The sequence below is a fragment of the Coenobita brevimanus genome, chromosome 40 (assembly GCF_032717465.1).
Source record: "Coenobita brevimanus isolate Jiangsu-jjx chromosome 40, ASM3271746v2, whole genome shotgun sequence".
In the NCBI taxonomy this organism is placed as follows: Eukaryota; Metazoa; Arthropoda; class Malacostraca; order Decapoda; family Coenobitidae; genus Coenobita; species Coenobita brevimanus.
The window spans coordinates 56,286,760-56,309,250 of NC_136993.1; the positions used below are offsets into that span (position 1 = coordinate 56,286,760).

The window sequence follows — 22,491 nt, forward strand, 5'->3', positions numbered from 1 at the left end:
CAAAACCATGAGAAAGGAAAAAAGGATGGGAGGAAGAGTACGTCTAGTTGCTGGAAACTTTTTTTTTTTCAAGGTGCCAGAAGGAATGTTAAGAATGTGTGTCAGAAAGTTCTGACAATATATTAAAATTAAATTATTCTGAGTTTGATGAAGAGACTTAGCAAGATTATGGACAGTAGCATAAACCAGATGAGACTCAAGGCGAGTTGCTCTGGAACTCTTTGTTGGCTGGTTCTTGTTTAGTACACCATTGGAACAAGGATGATTAAACCAAGACTTATGAAGCACACTCAAATGGCTGTCAGTCATGGAGGTAAAAACCATTCTATGGATAATAAGACGTACTCCTAGAGAGCCTCGAATACTGGATGGGAGCAGCATTGCAGTAGTGCCTGATGTGAGGGTAACCAGGTTTAGCTGAAGCGACAAAAGATGTGATCAGAAAAGAAAAAAATAATAATAATAAAAGAAAAGAAAAGAAAGAAAAAGACTGGAAGGTCAAAACAGTAAGCTGAACTATTTGTAGTAATGGAGAGGTCAAGTATGTTTGGCTGTTTCCACTTCAGTCAGGGATAGGGGTAGGATGCTGGAAATGCTGCTCTGGGTCATTAACGATACACACGATATGGGTTTGGTGGCCAGGTACTGTACATCAGTAAGTGTAGGGGACAGCCAAAAGTGGTGGTGTACACTGAAGCCACCAATGAATTTGTTCCATGTTTAAAGTAGCATAGTTAATGAATTTTGCATACGTGGTACAAGTTGACAATAAGTAAAAAACACAGACATATTCAGTAATAGTATGACCGAACATCCAAAGCCAGGATGTAGAGAACTCATAGGATTCAAGTTCATGAACACAAAAGTAAGATAACTTGTCGTATACATACACACAACAACGACCTTTGTCTTTGAAATGAGTATAGAAAATGCAGGAAAATACAGAGTAGGATTTCCTATCAGTCACCTCAGACAGCTGAGCCTCTGTGAGGAAATGAAGGTGAGGTTTAGAAGGAAAGAGGTGGTGCTCAAGAGAAAGGGAATCAGAAGGCTGTCAATGTTGAAGAAATGCACGGAAATAGTATCAGGCCATGGTTTACCGCGTAAGCCTTAGTCGTCACCGAGAGAGGTAAAGAGTCTGGGCTGATTTATGTTCCCTCACCCCTGCTAGGAACACCAAGGCAGAGTGCTTGGTTTTCATTTAAAAAATAATACTAATAGTAATTCTGTAACATATACTCTGGTGTGTAATCTCCATGTACTTTGGTGGAGATACTTACAGAATTTATACGGACTATACTAGCCTATTCCCTGTGCTACTGAGACACTGAAAATAGGCCACTGAGAGGGATGTTCAGGTTCATGTCATCCTGTCAGTAGCTTTCCATTCATCTCAGGCGTACTGCATTTTCTTATTAGTTGACATTTAGAATTAGATATTAGGTTTGCAACTTTATCATGGTAAAAGAATATGAATTATTATACTTTCATCAGCACATCTGATGGTTCCCCTCCTATCAAAATGATGTAAAATAAAAATATATAGAATAAATAAACACTGTTATTCAGGACTGAGGAAGTACAGGAAGCAGGTCTAATGAAGGTCAGTTCTTAGGAACTACACAAACTGCACATGTTATACATCAGTCACCCGTATTTCCCATCAATGTCTGGCTGATGCACTTCCTACAGGATAGTCTGACAATGTGAAAAAGCAATGGTCTCTGTCAGCAGGGTGAGGGTGGCCAGTGTGGAGCCCAGGAACAGCAGGTAGAAGGCCCCCTGAAGGTGGTTCAGGCCCAATATTACCTCCCCACGTCCATCCTGTCAGAGTATTGTGTCAGGAATTTTTTTTTCTAATTAATTATATGCTATTTATGTCATGCAAAAATTTTAAAATAATGATAAGTATTTATGTGTTGAAACTGAAATGGAACATTATTTGGATATCACACAACTTTATTACTCCTACAAAACTTATTAGTTTGATGATTCTGTTCTGTTTCCGGGACAAGTTGCATATGCTGAAACAATCCATAAGTCTTACAATGTATTGTACTACCGAACCAACCATGTAGTTGAATGAGGCAGGTATGGTGATGTTCGGCTTCTGCTTCCTGTACTCCCTCACCCGTCGAGCGATTACCTCCTGAAGCCAGTATGTGATAAGGCCAGAGTCCTGCAGGCGATGGATCATGGGGTACAAACTATGTTGATGTGGTGCACCTCTTCTGTAATTTCAGATCATTATATTACTTCATCTTTTCTGTGAAATTGTGCAGTGGTTTGAACTAGGAAACTGTCGTCTTGGACAACAGTTACATTCACATAAATGAAATGCAGAACCCTGTTTTGATAACATCATTTCGAAATGCTACAGGAAACCATTTAAGGATTAATCATTACTTTGCAGATGAGTGCAAGAATTTTAAATCGATTTATCTGTGCCTGATTATAACACATCCCCTCATATTATGAAAACTTTCATCAGCACGTCTGTGTGTCTGTATCCGGCTATGATATAACTCAGTTTCCTGTCTGGCATATACAAAATTTGCATTTTATCAAAAGATAGCTAACCTAAAACATGTTTAGTACAAGAAAATGTAAGTTGTCATGAACTTACTTTAGATTTTAAAAGTTTCTGTCTCCTGGCGTTAATCATACATATATATATATATATATATATATATATATATATATATATATATATATATATATATATATATATATATATATCCAGGGGCAGGATCCCACTGGTACTTGGCACATCCTCTGGTGGCGAACAGGGGAAGCCCTCGTAGATATATGAGGTAGGCTACCGTCTTGGACAGCGTGGACCATGGGACCCCCCATAGATATATAGGGCTCCACTGCTCCTCTGAATATACTAAATAAGGTAGCACAGACAATACATCTCACCAGAAACTATGTGGCAGGGAGGTGAGCTTATTTGCCGGGATCATCCCAACCAAACAACAATTCTATTGCAAATGATTTGACAGGTGTTCCTGTTGGAGCATCGTCTACTAAAGGTCCAACCACACTGCCTCCTGTGCCTATGGGCAGTGTGCCACCGAAAGTGAGTAGGCATTGTGTTGGCAAATTAGAGACTGGTATATTAAACAAACTGAAATCCAAGAAGATCTATGCATACAATGTAAAAAGCCTCGCAGAAGATTACAAACTTGATAACTTGATGATTGAACTGGAAACAATAGCTGGGATATCGTTGGTGTGAGTGAGATTCACAGAATAGAAGAAAAAGTAATTCAGCTAGAAGACAACAATCACCTATTTTATTACAGAGGACGACAAAATTAAAGAGTTAGCGGTGTGGAATTTCTAATTAGCAGAAATCTTCCAGACAACACTTAAATTCAGCAGTGTATCTGACAGAGCAGCATTGGTGTAATCAGACTGTGCAAATACACTCTAAAAGATGTGAAGAAAGACAAACATTCTATGATGACATCTCCCAGATTATGGAAGAAGAAAGGACCACATATATTATACTCATGGGAGACTTCAATGCAACAGTTGGGAAATCAAAACATGGAGAATCATGTATGGGACAATTTGGTGTGGGAGAAAGGAATGAATGAAAAGAAATGGTGGTAGATTTTGCGGAAATATATAACATGAGAATAAAGAACACCTCTTTCACAAAAGTACAGTGAGAAAGTAGACCTGGAGAAGCCCAAATGGAGAAACAAAGAATAAAATCAACTTCACTATAGCAGATAAGAATAACATGATCACAAATGCCACAGTTATCAACAAGGTAAATAAAGGAAGCTACCACAGAATGATGGGTTGCACAGCCTGGTTCAGTTTCAGAAGTGAAAGATGAACAAAAATTACAATACTCGTATATGCCCAATAAAAGTAAACAAAAACAAAGCAGCCTTTCAGTTAGAAATAACGAACATATTTCAGGCACTAAGTAATGCTAAATGTGACATTTATGAGTTATATGACAGACTAACAAAGGTGCTAAGAGAACCAGCTGAAGCAGTAGGGAAACCTAATACATCCAAAGCCAAGAAGTATTTGGAAAAGACACTGAAGCTCATGAAAAGAAGAAAGTAAATGAAAGTAAAAACAAAGAAAGATGAAACTGAAAGAGCGGGCTTAAATAAGCTTATCAATAAGAGACAAAGAGAAGAAAAAAGAGAAACATTGATCAGATCAAACCATCAAAAAAGAAAAAAACACGTCTGAAATAGGTCTGGGACTTGGAAAGCCACATAATATATCACAGAAAGAAAAAAATTGTGAAGTCATTAAATGCAGGGTTAAGATGGTGAAGAGAGTTGAAGAATATTGCAAAGAATTGTATGCATAAAAGACAGTAGTACCAATAGCTAACTTTTCAGTCGACACAAGTGAATACCTGAGGTAACACCCGGCGAAGTAAAAGTTTCTCTTAAAAGTATGAAGAGAGGGAAGGCTCAGAGAGGAGATGGAGGAGTAGAAGTACAAAACAGGCATGCCTATTTGTTTACTTATTGTATAAAAAACAAGAAAATTCCCTAAACATGGTGTAATGCAATAGTTATTGCACTTTACAAAAAAGGCAGCTCAAAAGAATTTAGAAAGTATCGCCCCATTAGCTTATTATCAGTCATTTACAAACTCGTCACTAAAGTCGTTACGCACAGAATAACAACAGATTTGGAAGAAAATCAACCTCACAAACAGGTAAGTTTCCGAAGTGGATATTCAACTACTGATCATGTACACATAATGAATCAGCTAATTGAGAAAACTACAGAATATAATAAACACCTGTGCATAGGTTTTGTTGATTACAAAAAGGCTTTTGACTTAGTGGAACACATAGCAATTATAAATTCATTGCGAGGACATGGAGTAAATGAGAACATTGTAAAACTGCTCGAAAACATATATTAAAAGGGAACTGCTACAGTTAAATTACATAAAGACTCGAAAAAAATTAAAACCGAGAAGGCAGTGCGTCACACACATACATTTTCACCAAAATTATTTACATCATACCTAGAAACCATTATTCAGAAAGCTCGAATAGGAAACCAAAGGAGTAAACATAGATGAAGAAAAGCTAAACCATTTAAGATTTGTGGATGGCATTGTCCTAATTTCAGAAACAGGAGAGACCTTGCAAGAAATATTAAATAACCCAAACAGAGAAAGTCTCAAAGTAGGGCTAAAAATGAAGCAGAGTAAAAGTAATGTTTAATCCAAATACACCAAAGAGCATCATCAGAATAAGCGAAAAAGTTTTGAACAAGTCGAGGAATTCAGTTACTTTGGGCAAATACTAAAATAACGAAAGACCATGACAGAAAAAAGAAGAAGCGTTGAAATTCCATCGAAAGCTGTAGGTAAACACAAAAACACCATGAAAAGAAGCTTTCCAATAGTATGAAATGAAAAGTATATTACGAATGTATATTTCCAGCTTTGGCGTACAGTTGTGAGACCTGGAAAATGACATAATCCATAGAAATTAAACTAACCCGTTCCCAGAGAGCATTGGAAAGGTCAGTGTTCGGAATATCTTTGAAAGGCAGGAAAAGATCAACTTGGATGAGAGAGCAGACTAAATTCAAAGACATTATAGAAGCTAGAAAAGAACAGAAATGGAAGTGGACAGTCCAAGTAGCAAGAATAAGGGAAAACCGATGGAGCAAGAGGCTGACTGACTGGACCCGAAGAAACTGTTAGCATAGCAGAAAAAGGCCAGACAGGAGGTGGCGAGATGAGATAGAGAAATTTGCAGGGATAACGTGGCAAAGATTGGCTTATTGAAGGAACTCGTGAAGTAGGTTGGGGGAGGCCTTTGTTCAGCTTGGTCAGCAGTGAATTTGTAATGGCTGATGATGATATATATATATATATATATATATATATATATAAGCCGAAAAGATCCGCCCTCCGGCCGGGCTTTTTTGGGTAGCTCCTGCGGAGGGCTGATATACGGTATATATATATATATATATATATATATAGATAGATAGATAGATAGATAGATAGATATAGATAGATAGATATGTATGTATGTATATTGTGTGTGTGTGTGTGTGTGTGTGTGTGTGTGTGTGTGTGTGTGTATCCTAGGCAACTAACCCTATATATGAAGCAAAAGTTTTCTGAGGGATGAAACGTTGAGAAAGGCGGTACACCTAACACACATGCTCTGACCCTTACACACCGCTCCAGGTTTCTTATGAATAAAATGGGTATTTGAGTTTCTTCATCAGTTTGTGAAATGCTATTTTGTGTCTCCTAGTATGAGTCCATGGTATAATAGGTGTTGAATGTTGTTACTGCATTTCTTAATACTTTTTACTATTATTTTTTTTAATATTTCAGTCGTTTATTTGTCCACAATTATGTCAGTTAATGACAAAATGCAGTAATCTGATGATTCGTCACACGAGTAGAAGCCCCAAATGGAATAATTTAATTTAATGTTGTGCAGACGAACTATATAAAAACTCCTCTCAGTGACACATGCTGCCTTCAAAAGACAATGCCTGTAAATTTTATCAGAGCACAAAGGATCTGAGAAGTCTTTGCACAGATGATGTTGGTGATGAAAGACTAAGAATGTCACTTGAATGTTAATTTCATGTTTATCGGACAAGACTGTGTGTGTGTGTGTGTGTGTGTGTGTGTGTGTGTGTGTGTGTGTGTGTGTGTGTGTGTAAACTTGCAAGCCTTCCTGTGGGTGGAACCTGGTGAACAGGTGGTTAGATGGTAGGGGACTGGATTGGGTAAATGTGGTGTACAGATGGGATGGACAGAGTGGGTGGGAGGTGGAAGGCGTGGTTGAGTGGGCAAAGTGAGGAGGTGTGTTGGTGAAGAAGAACGGGATTGGCAGAATGAGTGGATGAGTAGGATGGTGGAGTGGGTGAGTGGAATGGGTGAGTGAGGGAATGGCTGGACGGGAAATGTGTGTGGGCAGATGAATGATCAGTGTGTGTCGTGGATTATTGAATGGAATAGAAGTGGCGGCGGGGTAGGTGAGTGGGTTGCCAGAGTGGGTGGGTGGATGGTGGGCTGGATAGGGTGAATGAAAAGAGTTAGTGGGTAGATGGGTGGGAAGAGGAAATGAATGGGTGTATCAGCCAGTGGGTGGGGGGGAGGGCAGGAAAAGTGGTTTGCTTGGTGGCTGGCGTGAGTGTGTTCGTGTGTGGCTCGACCAAGTGGCTGGATCGGTGGAACAGTGGCTTCTTGGAGGATAAGGCATAACACAGACTTATGCTTCTAGTTCTTCCCATAAGCGAAAAAAAAAAAAAAAAAAAAACATCGCTACATGACTATTCACCTTCCTCGTTGTTTGATCTAAATTGGGTCAACTCCGACTCATAATGTTCTCCCAAACAAATAATCACACACACACACACACACACACACACACACACACACACACACACACACACACGCACGCGCGCAAAAGCATGCATATATACAAACATAGAAGACCTAAAGGAAGAACACTCAGAGAGAGCACACCCTTGTCAATGTTAAAAAGATTTAGGTCAAAGCGAGCCAGTGATGACACTGACCTTTTGACAAAAAGGGATTCCCAGTACAGTACAAGGATCTGGTTCCAAACCCCCCCGGGTAGGGGGAGAGTATACTTCCTCAGTATCCCACTATGCCATAACCACTTCTATGTCAAGATCACTTCAGTACCAAAACCGTCATTGCCAAGACCACTACAATGCCTAGACCATTACAATGCCAAGACCAATTCTACCTCAAGACCACTTATGCACCCAAACCACTTCCACATCTCCTTCCCCATGTTTATTTTATTGCTAGTTATACAGTATGTGTTTGCTTTGAACTGGTGACATATAGTATATATACCTGGTACTAGGAATCTTCCTTCAAAATGTAATACCTAGTTCCGTTGACAGTTCTTACACATTATTCCAAATATCATAAAAATCTGTTTTTGTTCTACCGTAACCTTGATCTTTATTTTTCATTTCTTTGTGTGTGCGCACAAGGGGGGGGGGGGATTTACTTATTCTTGTGATAGTCTTCAATCATTATTCCAGCCACGGTGCAAGTTTATTTAATGGTTTCTCCAAAAAGTTGCTACCAGACAGAAAGGTAGGTAAACAGACTGAATCGTGTGCTTAATACCCGCACGGTACAACGGCGAGTGTACTGTACAGTCGGCCTAAGAAGTGGCGGCGGAGTATCCAGAAGTTTTCGGTCAGCATTAATGCACATACTCTTCCTTATATTTCTACGAGGTGAAACCTAATACGTAAAACTACTACTAAAAACAATAAATCAATGCATATTTCAGATTGGCCTGGGAGGAAGGTAGAGTCCCGGAGGATTGGAAGTCAGGTATAATTATTCCCTTGTACAAAGGAAAAGGGGAAAAAGAAGTGTGTGGTAATCATAGGGGCATTTGTCTTCTTAGTATAATAGGAAAAGTGTATGGTAGGATACTTATTGACAGAGTTAGAGAAAAAACAGAGGAATTAGTTGGAGAAGAACAGGGAGGCTTTAGGAAGGGAAAAGGTTGTGTAGATCAGATATTCATTCTCAGATCTTTAGTGGAAAAGTTTCTAGAGAAGGGAAAGAAGTTGTATGCGGTTTTCATGGATTTGGAGAAAGCATATGACGGGGTGGATAGACTAGGATTGTGGAAAGTGTTAAGAATATATGGAGTAGATGGGAAGTTGTTGAATGCTGTGAAGAGTATGTACGATGGTGCGAAGGCTGCAGTACGTGTGGATGGTGAACTAAGTGAATTTTTCTCTTTGAAAGTTGGGTTGAAACAGGGATGTGTCATGTCTCAATGGTTGTTCAATCTGTACATGGATGGGGTAATAAAAGAGGTACAAGGTAGGGTAGTGGATGTTGAAGTGGCCCTGGTGAGAGAGGATAGTGTTTGGAAACTCCCTGTGCTGTTGTTTGCAGATGATACTGTGTTGTTGAGTGAAGACGAGGGGGAGCTGCAAGGCTTGGTGGATGAGTTTGGGAGAGTGTGTAAGAAACGGAATCTAAAGGTGAATGTAGGGAAGAGTAAAGTGATGGTCTTTGAGAGAGGTGAAGTCAGTGAATGTACAGCGAGGTTGGATGGTGAGGAATTGGAAAATGTGAGTACGTTTAAGTACTTGGGTAGTGTGATGAGTAAGGATGGAGGTTTGGAGGGTGAAGTGCTTGAAAGGGTACAGCAGGGAAGAAAGGTTGCTGGTTCTTTGAAAGCAGTGATAAGAAACAGGGAAGTGAGCATGGAAGTGAAAAAGTTACTACATGACAGTATTGTGATACCAACTCTAACATACGGAAGTGAAGCTTGGACGTTGTTGGAAGGACACAAGTCAAGAGTGAGAGCAGTGGAAATGAGTTATTTAAGAGGAGCCTGTGGAGTCACATGGAGAGACAGGCTGACGAATGAGGATATAAAGGAGCGTTGTGGTGTTGATGTGGATGTGATAGGAAGCGTTATGAGGAACATACTGAGGTGGTTTGGCCATGTGGAGAGGATGGAGGGTGAAAGACTGACGAAGAGAGTGTATGTGAGTGAGGTGGAGGGGGAAAGAGGGAGGGGGAGGCCGAGGATGAGATGGAGGGATGGGGTGGAGAGGTATATGAAAGAGGGGGGTGTGAGTTGGGAGCAGGGGAGTGAAATGGCGGGGGACAGGGCGACTTGGAGGCGATTTGTTTGTGGCCACCCCAAACGGGACTGAGGCGTCTGGCAATAGATAGATAGATAGATATTTCAGAATTGTAGGAAGCAGTTCGTTAGTTACGATAATAGGAAATCCTAAAAGGAACCAATTGAAATTTCACAACTATCGCTCAGGGAGAGTCAGGTATAATTTGTGGAGTTCATATCTAGAATGGTAACACGCAATTTTTTTTTAGTAGCGTAAGACTGAGCAAAAGGGAGCTTCAATAAACAATTAAAATTAGTAATTAGTATTAATAAAATATTTTCCATTACAATACAAAGAAATAATTTAAAGTCATTGATTTCCGTCTCCAATGTCTCCACTTACGACGACAGAAAGCGGGAAGGCGGCGTAAACCAGTAAGCTATTTTAAATGTTTCGATCAACACGCACGATAGAAGATAACATTTACTCAGAGACATGCAGTTATTACACTGCCTTTAGCCAGTTTTCCATTAAATAAAATCTCTGGATTACTTAATATAAGCCAGAGGGCTATCGGTTAAGTATAAAAAAAAGAACCTCGAAATTTGCCTAGAGTCGGAGCTCCTTCGAGAATGCTAACTTTAGTCTGATATCCTCAGTGCATAATCGATTAGCGAGAGTAATAAAATACAGAGGTCCATAAACAAATAACTGAGTTCAAAACTTCCAAATGAGCATTTTCTGTTCAGTAGGACGTTACAGTTTATTGAAAAAGACAGGCATTATTTTTAAAAGATGGAGTAAAGAGTGTGTGCTTTTGCACTGCAAGAGTTTATGAACTCATGTTTTGGTCCTGTTTATTGCATTGTGTAAGAGTAAAAGGCAGAATGTGTCATACCTCCTTAAAGTAAAAATAATTTTGCATCAATTGGGAATAAAGTTGCTAATTATAAATATTATTGGCAAGAGGAAGACGGTATAAAAGGCCGTATGGCTTGCTGGTCCGCAGGTAGGGCATCATTACGGAGAATAATTTCATTGTTAAGGCATATTGTTGCTGTGTCATCATAATAGCATTTGAAAACAAGGCAGCGTATTGCAGCCACAAGAATTTTCCTTAACTGGCCTTCAAAACTAGAGCATCTGTATTTGAAATCCTGGGAAACAAATAACTCAGGCACACGGAGTTATAGGCCTACTGCCTGCCGCGTGCGGAGTAATACATTTCACATTCATTCAAATCGGGAAAGGTAACTGTTAACTTCTAATATATCACTGCCGCCTGTTATTCATTTCACATCATTCTTAGCGAGATATAATGTATATCTTATTTGATATGATGTGATGAAGCCATTGAATGTTTACCTTATATTCACTGTTTTCATTGAACATATGGCACTGCAAAGTGACCGAAGCAATCTGAAACTCTGCCATCACTTCTTGGGGCGACTGTACTAAGTAACAAGCGTAGATTTTATGTTCACTCTCTTACTATCTCACTTTTTTAAACTGCCCCATCCTGACGTTTTCTGGGCAGTGGTATGCCCCAGTCCCGACATTTTTGGACCTTTTTTTTTTTAGGCTCAAACATTAGCTTTTGGTGAGAAACATCGAAAATTCAGAGAGAAATCGCTCACCTGAGGTTTAAAATACTCGATCCAGGTACAGTCGGGGAAGAAAGAAGCTGAACACAATTGGCGGCCTCTGGCAACAACTCCTATAGTAAACACGTAGGTGGTAGCGGGTATGTATGAATGGAGGGGTAACGTTTGTATCGAAGTGTGTGATTGGTCGGCACAGCACCGTCTGTCTTTGCCATGTAGTCAAATATTGGAGAGGGTTTTGAGTATGAATACACTATGTGGTAGATATAATAGATATTCATCCTGTGTCATAGGACATATAATATCTTAATTTGACAGTTGATTAGCTGTATTGATTAATGTCACTCATATTTAAGGCACTGTGCAGCTGAAAGTATTTGTGGAGTCAAAAGCATCTGTCTTCAGAGTAGGTTCAATATGAGACCGAAGCCTCAGATCCTTGAATAAATCATAATTATTATCAAGCGCAATACATAATTTATTGGCGAGTTCGTTTGTATGCTTCATTAACGAATATGTCGTTGAAATACAACATTGGTTCTGATAATCTTTATGACTTTGCTACGTTCTGAGTCAGTAGAAACGTTCCTTCCATGAACGTGGACAGAGCTTCATTGAGCACCATCCCTTACCGTGCTGGGGGTGGGAGGAACCGTGAACACACGCACGATTTATTAGTTTCTTCATTCAACTGCTAATGAAAAACTACTATGCAATTGCTAAACAAATGTTTGCTCCGTCCATGATAACAAGAGACTGCTCCTTGATAAGACAGATATCTCTGATACTGAAAACATTCCTTTTAGGTGATGTCCATCACACGTTTTCCCTCTCGAGTTGAGGTGATGAGTTGGTAGGGTGAAGTATGGCCTTTTCAATGGCACTTCTGTCGCGATTGTTTCGCCCTACAACCTCTCTACCGAACTAGCCTCACATGAGCATCCCCTCCAAGCTAGCCTCACACGAGCACTTTCCTCCGGCATTCTCTTCCCTCACTTAGCCCAACCTTTCACATTAGCAACATGTCAAGATGATTCCTAACATCCAGTTCAGTCACAGAATTTGCACGTTAAGTAATGATCTTTTGCCCCACAGTTCAAATCAAGGAGATTCAAATTAACTAATTTTATGGTGAGTGCTTTTTCAAGTTAGTGAAGATGTCCACACTCATAGGTTACATGTTATCAGGTGATACCATTTATACACACAATATAATTCACTCAAAAGACCTGATGAGTATGTCAGCGTTTTATACTAACTAACGCTACACGATTCTAGTTCCTTTATAGGGCATCCTTGCATATTTATGGTTAACTCTTTCGCTGCGAGTTTTCTTCCTGTGATGTGTTTGGTGCTTGATTAAACAAGTGGCCCTCCGTAAGGGGGAATCACACCATCCGCGAGCCGATACATATCTAGCCCGGCTCGGAATATGACCTTGACCTTGACCTACTACCACCATTTTCGAACTCGTAGGAGATTTTCATCCTTATTACACACCTGTATTTTTTTTTATGATATCCTGAGGGGTTGCGAAGTTATCGTGCTAACAGACCCACGGACCTTGACTTAATTTCTCCAATTCCGAACTCGTAGGAGATTTTCATCCCTATTACACACCTGTATAATTTTGTGATGGTATTTTGAGCGGTTGCAAAGTTATCATGCTAACAGATACACACACAGACAGACAAATTGAAAACAATGCCATGTTTGCTATCTCGCTGGTAATTACTAGTCACGTGCGGTAAAGCCCTAAGCACTAAATGAAAGGTGACGTAAGCTTGAGCATGTTACTGAAATTACGGTAATTCCATTTAGCACACACAATGTCTTTCCAAATAAAAATTAAATTTGTGATGCATTGAGTACAAGTGCCACACACGGATTACAGTAAATTCTTTTTCACTCGTATAATATAGCATGCAAAAACCTTTACATTCGAAGCATCTTCTCCATAATATATTCATAAGCTTACAACTGAACTAGCAAAAGGTTTAATATACTGATATGCTTAACGGTAGACGATTTTGCTGATACCTTGGAACAATCCGCCTTCAGTAAGGACTGGCAAAGAATAAAGGTGATAAGGATAAGGTTACCAACAAACGAGTATTTCCAGTGATGCAGTAATGAGCTGCAGTATTACACTTGACTTCTGTGTTTAGCTTATATTCTTGTAACTATTGATTTTAACATCATCGCATTGCCTTATGTGTGATTCTTTTAATTATGTTCATGAAAATGACGTCTATGGGTCCTACAACATTTATTGTGCTTCACTCATGATAGGTCACATTCTTTTCATACCATAATAGATTGAGGTAATATGAAGCTAGCAAGTCAAGAGACTGAAGGGGTGTGCATTCATCTTGTATCCGAGGACAGAACAGGCGCAGTAGAAGCATAAAAAGGATACGCACGAGTAATTATTAGGAATTATTGCCTTCCTACACCAGTTGGATTGATATTGTGATAAACGTCGAGCAGTAGTTTGCAGGGAATGATGCGGATAACACGAAACAACAGATTTTTAAATACTCCACACAGTTATGGTGCTGAGCCATCAGCCCTCTGCACGAACTTTGGAATCGTGCTCTACCTTAATTATTACAACATTGGTTTCCGATTTGTTATGGTGCGATATATCTCGGATTATAGTCTAATGACCTGCTTTAATCCATCATGTAGCTACAGTTCACTTGTTGGCCTTCATTTGAATTCATCAGTATGGTAAAGGGGAAGTTTATTCACCTGTAAATCTGTGCTGGTCCGATTATGACAAAAAGGTTCCAATTAAAAATATCATAACATGGTTTCTTATATTTCAGTTATAACTAATCACACATACATATAAACACTGAAACATGCACGCAAACCATGCCATGCTCTGTGACTGAACTGGATGTTAGGAATCATCTTGACATGTTGCTAATGTGAAAGGTTGGGCTAGGTGAGGGAAGGGAATGCCGGAGGAAAGTGCTTGTGTGAGGCTAGCTTGGAGGGGATGCTCATGTGAGGCTAGTTCGGTAGAGAGGTTGTAGGGCGAAACAGTCGCGACAGAAGTGCCATTGAAAAGGCCATACTTCACCCTACCAACTCATCACCTCAACTCGAGAGGGAAAACGTGTGATGGACATCACCTAAAAGGAATGTTTTCAGTATCAGAGATATCTGTCTTATCAAGGAGCAGTCTCTTGTTATCATGGATGGAGCAAACATTTGTTTAGCAATTGCATAGTAGTTTTTCATTAGTAGTTGAATGAAGAAACTAATAAATCGTGCGTGTGTTCACGGTTCCTCCCACCCCCAGCACGGTAAGGGATGGTGCTCAATGAAGCTCTGTCCACGTTCATGGGAGGAACGTTTCTACTGACTCAGAACGTAGCAAAGTCATAAAGATTATCAGAACCAATGTTGTATTTCAATGACATATTCGTTAATGAAGCATACAAACGAACTCACTAATAAATTAGGTATTGCGCTTGATAGTAATTATAATTTATTCAAGGATCTGAGGCTTCGGTCTCATAATGAACCAACTCTGAAGACAGATGCCTTTGACTCCACAAATACTTTCAGCTGCACAGTGCCTTAAATCTGAGTGACATTAATCAATACAGCTAATCAACTGTCAAATTAAGATATTATATGTCCTATGACACATCGTGAATATCTATTATATCTACCACATAGCGTATTCATACTCAAAACCCTCTCCAATATTTGACTACATGGCAAAGACAGACGGTGGTGTGCCGACCAATCACACACTTCGATACAAACGTTACCCCTTCATTCATGCATATCCGCTACCACCTACGTGTTTACTATAGGAGTTGTTGCCAGAGGCCGCCAATTGTGTCCAGCTTCTTTCTTCCCCGACTGTACCAGTACCTCCTTACCTGACTGGGTTTTCTAACAGGCTGGCACCAAAGAAAACGAGTTCTTTGGGAGGGTAACTATTTTATCCACTCATAAACAGTATTTATTTATTTACTTGGTACGAATTTATATGTAGCACAAGAGTATATTGGTTTTCAAACAGTAATATAGGCATTATAAGCATTGTTTCACTCACTAACTCATCACCATACCTGACCTTCTTTTGCCACATTACCTGATCATCATTTCTGACTGTTTCTTCCTCTAATGCTATGTAAACTTTGTCCTCCACATTGTCATCGATTGGGGAATCACTCTGGCCCTGAATGTCTTTATTGGTCAGGTCACTGGTAACAGGTGAATTGCCGAGACAATGGCGTGCAGGGGGGGGGGAGAGGTTATGTGGTGTAAAGCATTGTCCCTGCTTGGCATCTTGTAGAGGAATAGAGGAAGGTGTCCCGTGTATATGTGCCAAAAATCACTCGCAAAATCACTCGCGAAAATTGAAAATTGTGCAAATTAGGGATCTTGCAATGTTGCCGCATTAATTTACGTCTCCGGGATATGAGTGCACATCATGTGAGGACGTGAATTCACGTCTCCGGGACGGGGCGGGTTAAAGGCCATCCTGTTGATAAGCATTTAAGTGAACCATCATACATGAAGAACATAATAAATGCTAGGCAATTTTTGAAATAATGCTTAATACTTATATATGTACAAAAATAAGAATACTTAATACAACACCTACCTGCAGGCCCATCCAAATGCTGGTACATTTGAAAAACCCTTTTTACTTATGTGATAGGGGGTTATGCCTGTCAAGTCAGTATACTGGGAAGGAATTATGAAGCTCATTCTTACTTGTGAACTTATCAAAGACATCCCTCCTTTCAGCATTTCTTTCAGTCCTGCATCTAGTTCAAATATCTGGTAGAAAAAAGAATGATGAATGTAATGAATGTTTTTGGTAAGAAATATCTTATAATCAAGGAACAACGTTTGTCTTCATATTATCATAAGCCCTTATCAACACTAGTTTGTTTAAAGGTGTGGATTTCTAGCAGAATACTGATTCCTTCAAGTATTTTCAGTTTCTTATTCAGCTTGGAGTATAATTGCTCATAGTTCAAATGAAAATATGCAGATATAAGAACTCTAATGCTGTAGTATTTCACTGTTTCTGAACCGTGTTTATAATAATATGCATATGAGTGTGAAGGGTAAACAGTATTTTACCAAAATAAAGTTCCACAGGAAATTACCTCTTTTCGTTCATCTATCACTTTTGTTACAGGGTCATTTTGCTCAGCGAAGTAACTGCCCATTTGATATCGTATCACCAGGGGTTCGAAGGCCCACCTCCAGCCATCTGCCTCGACCAGTTCCTTTATGGTCTCCAGGGGCTTAGTCTTGCCCTGGACAGTGAGGTGGGCGATGAGGGAGGACTTGAACCCCGTACACACGATCAGGCAGAACAGCAGCCACCATCCTACTAGCATCTGTATCAAAACCTGTGATTTATTACATTTAATTCTTGAAATTATTACATATATTACTAAAGACCCTTGTTATGAGTGTAAGAGTAGCTGTTCCTTTGTTGCAGTATCTCACGTGTGGTGTGGCTGGCATGGAGAAGCAGTGCACATTTGTTTTTGTTGTGCCTTGTGTTTCATTGTCTAGTGCACACAGTGGTCATTTAGCAAAGGATTTTACTTCTCTCGAGTTCTTAGCCGCAAACTAGTGTATTACTGTAACCACTTGTAAGTACTCCTTCCTCCTTTATTTTGTGAATCTTCCTTCAACAACTCTCCAATGTCAGGTTAAACTATCAGCCTACTGAAGACACTAGAACAGCGAAATACGAGTATTTTTATGACTAAGTCTGATTTAGCATTGTAATTTAGTGTCTTTACATCACCATTGCTAGATACCCAATGGCTGCTTATTCATTTATATTAACCCTTTCATAACGGACTCCAATCGAGTCATTAAATACCATCCTGTACAACATACCATGATGCTCATCGTGTCAAACAAAGGAGGACACAAGTATCCCACCGATGTGTGTCATATTTTGGGAATGTCTTTTTACTCGATTCATGTCATGGTGCGCTTTACAGGTTGTTAAACAATCTAATGACTCAAAGCACCTGCACCTGAGAGGGGTACGTGCCATCTTGTACGGGATTTTGTAGATCACTATGTGCACATATACCCTACAGCTCATGAAAAAAAGAACACACACACACACACACACACACACACACACACACACACAGGCCTTTCTATATTAAGAATTTTCTTCCCTGTGCATGTTTATTAACCCCTTAACCGCAGGGCGTCACTTTCGTGACACTTGGGAGCAAGGGATCATACCGCGGGGCGTCACTTTTGTGATTCTGTGTTATTTTGAATTCGCCCGGGCTTTCAAGTGGTGGCTTGTATCATCTATCAGTACTGCCAATGTCCAACACTAGTCAGCACTCCTAATCTCATCTGTACTCCCATCCATTGTTGACAATTTAACCATTTCTCCCCGTTCTTGACTCCCCTCCCTACCTCCCCTCCATTACCCTCTCCTCTCGCGTGCCCAGCTGTGCTACGCTAAGTAAATCTTCCCTGGAATTTTCCACTGATTTCATCCTTTGAAATAAGCCCTATGCCCTATTCTTATACCAAATAATATATACCAAAAAGAAATAAGGTAAGTGAGAGTGCCATACACCTGGAATTGGCTTATTATCACATGACAACACCTCATGTGCACTCGTTCGCTAATTTTCGCTGTTTATTTCCCCTTGAAATATGCCGTATAATCTATTCTCATAATAAAAATATATATAAGACAGGAAGGGAGAAGCCTAAGTGATATTTACATTCACCTGGAACTACCTAATTTATAATGTATTTTCTAGATTTCCTGCCACTTATTTCATAGCTGCAGTACATATTAGCAGCTCTCACGAGGCTGACGTTGGCAGTAATGCTTTCTCCCTAAGTAGGCCACCCCGGCCCACCAATATCAGTTTACTATCGTCTTTCAAGGTGAAAGTACGTCGGATTCACTCTTGCTAACTTCCGCCACTTTTTAGCTCCATTCAAAGGGCCCTGTGACCTCTACCCCCTACTAAACCTCATGTGGAAAGAGGTAAAGGGCTGACAATTAATAGAAAGTGTCTACGATCTCTCTGGTGAGTAAAACAGTGCAAGTGGAATCGTAAATAATGTGTAAACAGCAAGTGAAAGCAATGAATGTAAATATAAGTGAACAGTGGAAAATAGTTTTATAAGTTACTTCAAGTGACAGTGCATAACACAGTGTAAATAAAATAGAAATGTAAATAATGTAAAAAAAATAGAGAACATAAATAGAAATGTAAATAAGTAGTATTATAAGAATACGAGTATATATACTAGGAGTAATGAAAGTGAAAGTTTCACTCTAGCCTGTATGAATACTGAGTTATGAGAGTGATGGTGAAAGTGATAATTCACTCTCAATGCTTGTATACAGGACGAGAAAGTGAATGCTACGTATTTTACTGAGAGAGAAATTGAATGCCTACAGTGACAATAAACTACTATTACTGAAGGAAACTTATGGATAAAGACTGTAGATATATATAAGTGTTATATAGTAATAGAAATATAAACTGTGAGTGTTTTTATGAATAATAAATGACAGAACACAAGCGGTGAACGATGTGACGTGGGAAGGTCATACGCCCTCATAATTTTCATTGCTTTCACAGTGTGTTTTTTTTCTTTGGAGTATGGATTCCAAACTATTTGAAAATCATAGAATAGTGTTTCTAGTGATAATATCAGGCTGTAGTAATCATGTTACGGGTTGTCGGGAAGTGTAAAGTGGAGACTTCATTACCCAACTTCAGAGGTCTCCACAAGTCCTACGGTACTCGACGAAGGCTCAATAAACACCCCAGGAGAAAGTAGAAGGTATGTGCCATAAATATATATGATTTTAATATTCTAGGACTAATAACTGATTTTTGGCAAATATTTTTAGAGAGTGTCGGAGCTCGAATATGCCCGAGGGAGCCGCAAGAAAAAGCAAAACAAGCCCGCAGTTAAGGGGTTAAACACTAGGACTGAAAACTTATGAGTAAATTCAACTGTAATATGTATCATTGCTGGGGAAGATCAGGCTTTAACAGAAATTAACGATCAGCTTTCATGAGCCTCTTGTAAGCTAAAGTCATTAATTCCAAGATTTGCTCTTTATACTTCTTGTTTTGCTGTAACTACTGTAAGTAGATATTTAACCAATTTCAGGCATTTTTAGTTAGAGGTTACTAACAGAACTGGAGAATTAACGTTTGTCAAGAAGTGTTTAGTGTATAAAGTTCCCCTAGTGCACATTAAAGGTCCAAAACAGACCCTGTCACCTCTTCAGTGTAAACAATGTTTATATTGCACCTTAATAACAAAAAGGAAAATGAAAGAAAAGCATTCGAGAGTCGAATGTTAATTGCCCACCAGAATACGCTGTTGGCCAAGTTACAAGCACCCCCCCCCATAGGGGGCCGGGGAGCGGAGGCCCCCCCCTTAGGAGGGGAGGGTGGAATATTATAACCATATCTTGATACCCTGCAGATTTCATATTGATATCTCAAGCCGTTCATGAGGTATAATGATACTAAAGATTGGTGATAAAAACTAGTCGACCTTTGGCAGCCATTTTGCTGACCTTGACTTTGACCCAGAGTCCCCATTTTCGAACTCGGACAAGATTTTGACCATATCTTGATACCCTGAAGGTTTCATGTTCATAGCTCAAGCTGTTCATGAGATATAATGGGAACACACACACACACACACACACACACACACACACACACACACACACACACACACACAGTGGAGGGCAAAACCATTATCCCTCTGCCATGGTAAAGGCGGATGATAAAAATCCAGCACCTGTCCAGAAACAGTGCTTGAAGGATCTGATGGAGGTCTCTCCAGTAAAGCACCCCAGCCATACAGGAGGGCTATTTTGAGCTGGATGCTGCGCCCAACTGCCACCCACACCGATGCTCGCTGCAGCAACCACAGTGTCACTGCCCACACTACCAAGCCCACTAGAACCCCCACCCACACTTCATCTGCAAAACACAATAAAAATTGGAAACTACCAGTTCCATCAACACTTCAGCTGCAAAATGCATTAACAGACGAACATCTCGTAAATAATGAAGTCAGAACTAATGGCTTCATGTTCCAATAATGTTTATCTTTTAAAAATTGGGATCACTTGTTTTCCATTCATAGACTATCAGCGCTTACTCACACTTCGCAGCTGTACTCAGTTTATCAGTTGCTGACAAAGTCCTTACATAGGGTGGCGCTGTGCATTCTGGGTAGAGCAACTGTGCCGTCCATCTCCTGCATCTTACCGTGGAAAGGACCCTGGTCTAACCCTGGTGAGGCACTCTCTACCACAAGGGGACGCCGGATCCCTTCACAGTGCATACTGTATGCACTTTACTCTACCTGTAGGACTTCCCCACTAAATCAGTCTCTTACCTTTCGTCGATATGTGTGCTCGGCCAGGCCAGACACAGTGGGATTAAGTAACAACAGCGACTTCATGAATGAACAATTCTTTGTCACTGATATGCATTTGCATCAATGTTGCCGAGTTTAGTGTTTCTAGACTATTAAATTATTGGCCCAAGGCTATGATTATAGTACACCGTCTTTACGGTATCACACACACACACACACACACACACACACACACACACACACACACATCCTTATTACATTTTCTGAATTTTCTGAGAGCAAAGACAAAATAACCATGATGATTTTCGACAGTAAGTTGTTATTGCCGCTGCCGTTGTTGTTTTGCCCCCGGGCTCAATTCAACGTGAACCCGATGGACTGGACGCTTAACTTGCTTTTTTCCCTTCGTCCAGGGACAGAGAGAAAAGTGAGAGACGTTTCTACAACCAGGCTACCTGGCCACCTATAATCTCACCATCATCATATGAAGAAGTCCACCTCCAGTGTCTCATAACTATGGTATCAAACAGTACATTTCAAAACAGATTTTGTGTTAATTTTTTGTCTGAACTGTTTCGGGTTCATTCCAGAAAATACTGTGAAACAAAAATGTGTGCAACCATTTACACCATCTGGTGAATATTTACATTTATGACCGCTCCCCTCCCCCCTCCCATTAGAGATAATTTTATAGCACAAATCAATGACGACTGGCTTCTTAAATGTTTGCCCTGTGTTATATGCTAAAATCACAGTGAAAACAATGTTCATGTTACATATCTCTTTTGCATAAGGATTATTTTGTAATACAATGTAAGTCTTGAAGCTCAAAATGTGAATAAATCATTATGTAAGTATGAAGACTTGATAGGCCTAAAAGTACTCTGAATGTCTGAAGTACTTTTCAGTTTATTGATGTCAGAGCATGGGAAAAATAAGATACAACGGGTAGGACCGATCGTATTCACTCTGACTAGTTTGTCATTTAATGAGATGAACTGATTCTACTCATACTGGCCTAGAATGTAATTACTTGGATCTTAATGATCTTGATATGGTGCCTGGTTAACCTAAATGACCTCAGTGGACTTAAATGAGATTAAATGAACCATACTTTACTCCGATGGTTCAGAACAAACCTGACTGTCCCTTTTGAGTCCGACTGAATGTGAACAACATGAATACATATAAATGATCGGACTGAACCCTGTTTGAACAAATGAACCTAAATGAGCCTGAATAAAGCATCACATGAGCTTACTAGATGGAATGAATTGATATAAACGACCTGGAAGGGAACTCTATGGGCCTGAATTGACCTGAGGGAACTTGGGTGGATGTGAACGACTTTCTGGGTTTAACTGCATCTCAGATGGACGCAAGGGGATCACATTTGACCGAAATGGCCCTGAATGGACGCATGTTGACCAAGCCGACATTTAACGAATATGAACATACTAAATGGACTTTTATTATATGAATGAAGTACAAGGATGAAAGAATCGACTTACAGTAGGTCTGAATCAGTCTAACTGGCTTGAATGGCGCTAAACGAGTGTGGACTGACCTGAGCAAGCCTGAATGGATGGGACTGACATGAGTGGACCAAAATGACCTGAATTGGGCTAATTGGATTTTAAGGCACAAATGAAGTGGAATTGCAATACACTGACATGAAGGGATCTGTCTAGGCAGAGTTTTTATCAACTGTACTTCCAGCCACAGAGATAACATTTTTTTTTTTTATTTAACACAAGTGCTAAAGTAAATGGAAAAAAGTGGAAAATACATTAACTGCTTGCAATTACTTTTAAATCCAAGATCTGAGAATACAGGCATCACCTAACGTC

The 22,491-nt window shown here is 39.8% G+C and overlaps 1 protein-coding gene across 1 annotated transcript in view; it reads right to left on the reverse strand.

Moving 5' to 3' along the window:
* Positions 1-1,686: 1,686 nt before the first annotated feature.
* LOC145397123 (uncharacterized) overlaps positions 1,687-22,491 on the reverse strand; it is a 73,251-nt gene continuing 52,446 nt past the window's right edge. The window contains exons 7-11 of the mRNA XM_080270323.1: positions 20,054-20,232; positions 16,378-16,614; positions 15,977-16,042; positions 2,072-2,179; positions 1,687-1,824 (exon numbers count right to left, since the gene is read on the reverse strand). Coding sequence (XP_080126449.1) covers positions 1,687-1,824; positions 2,072-2,179; positions 15,977-16,042; positions 16,378-16,614; positions 20,054-20,232 — 728 coding nt within the window. The remainder of the gene's footprint in view (positions 1,825-2,071; positions 2,180-15,976; positions 16,043-16,377; positions 16,615-20,053; positions 20,233-22,491) is intronic.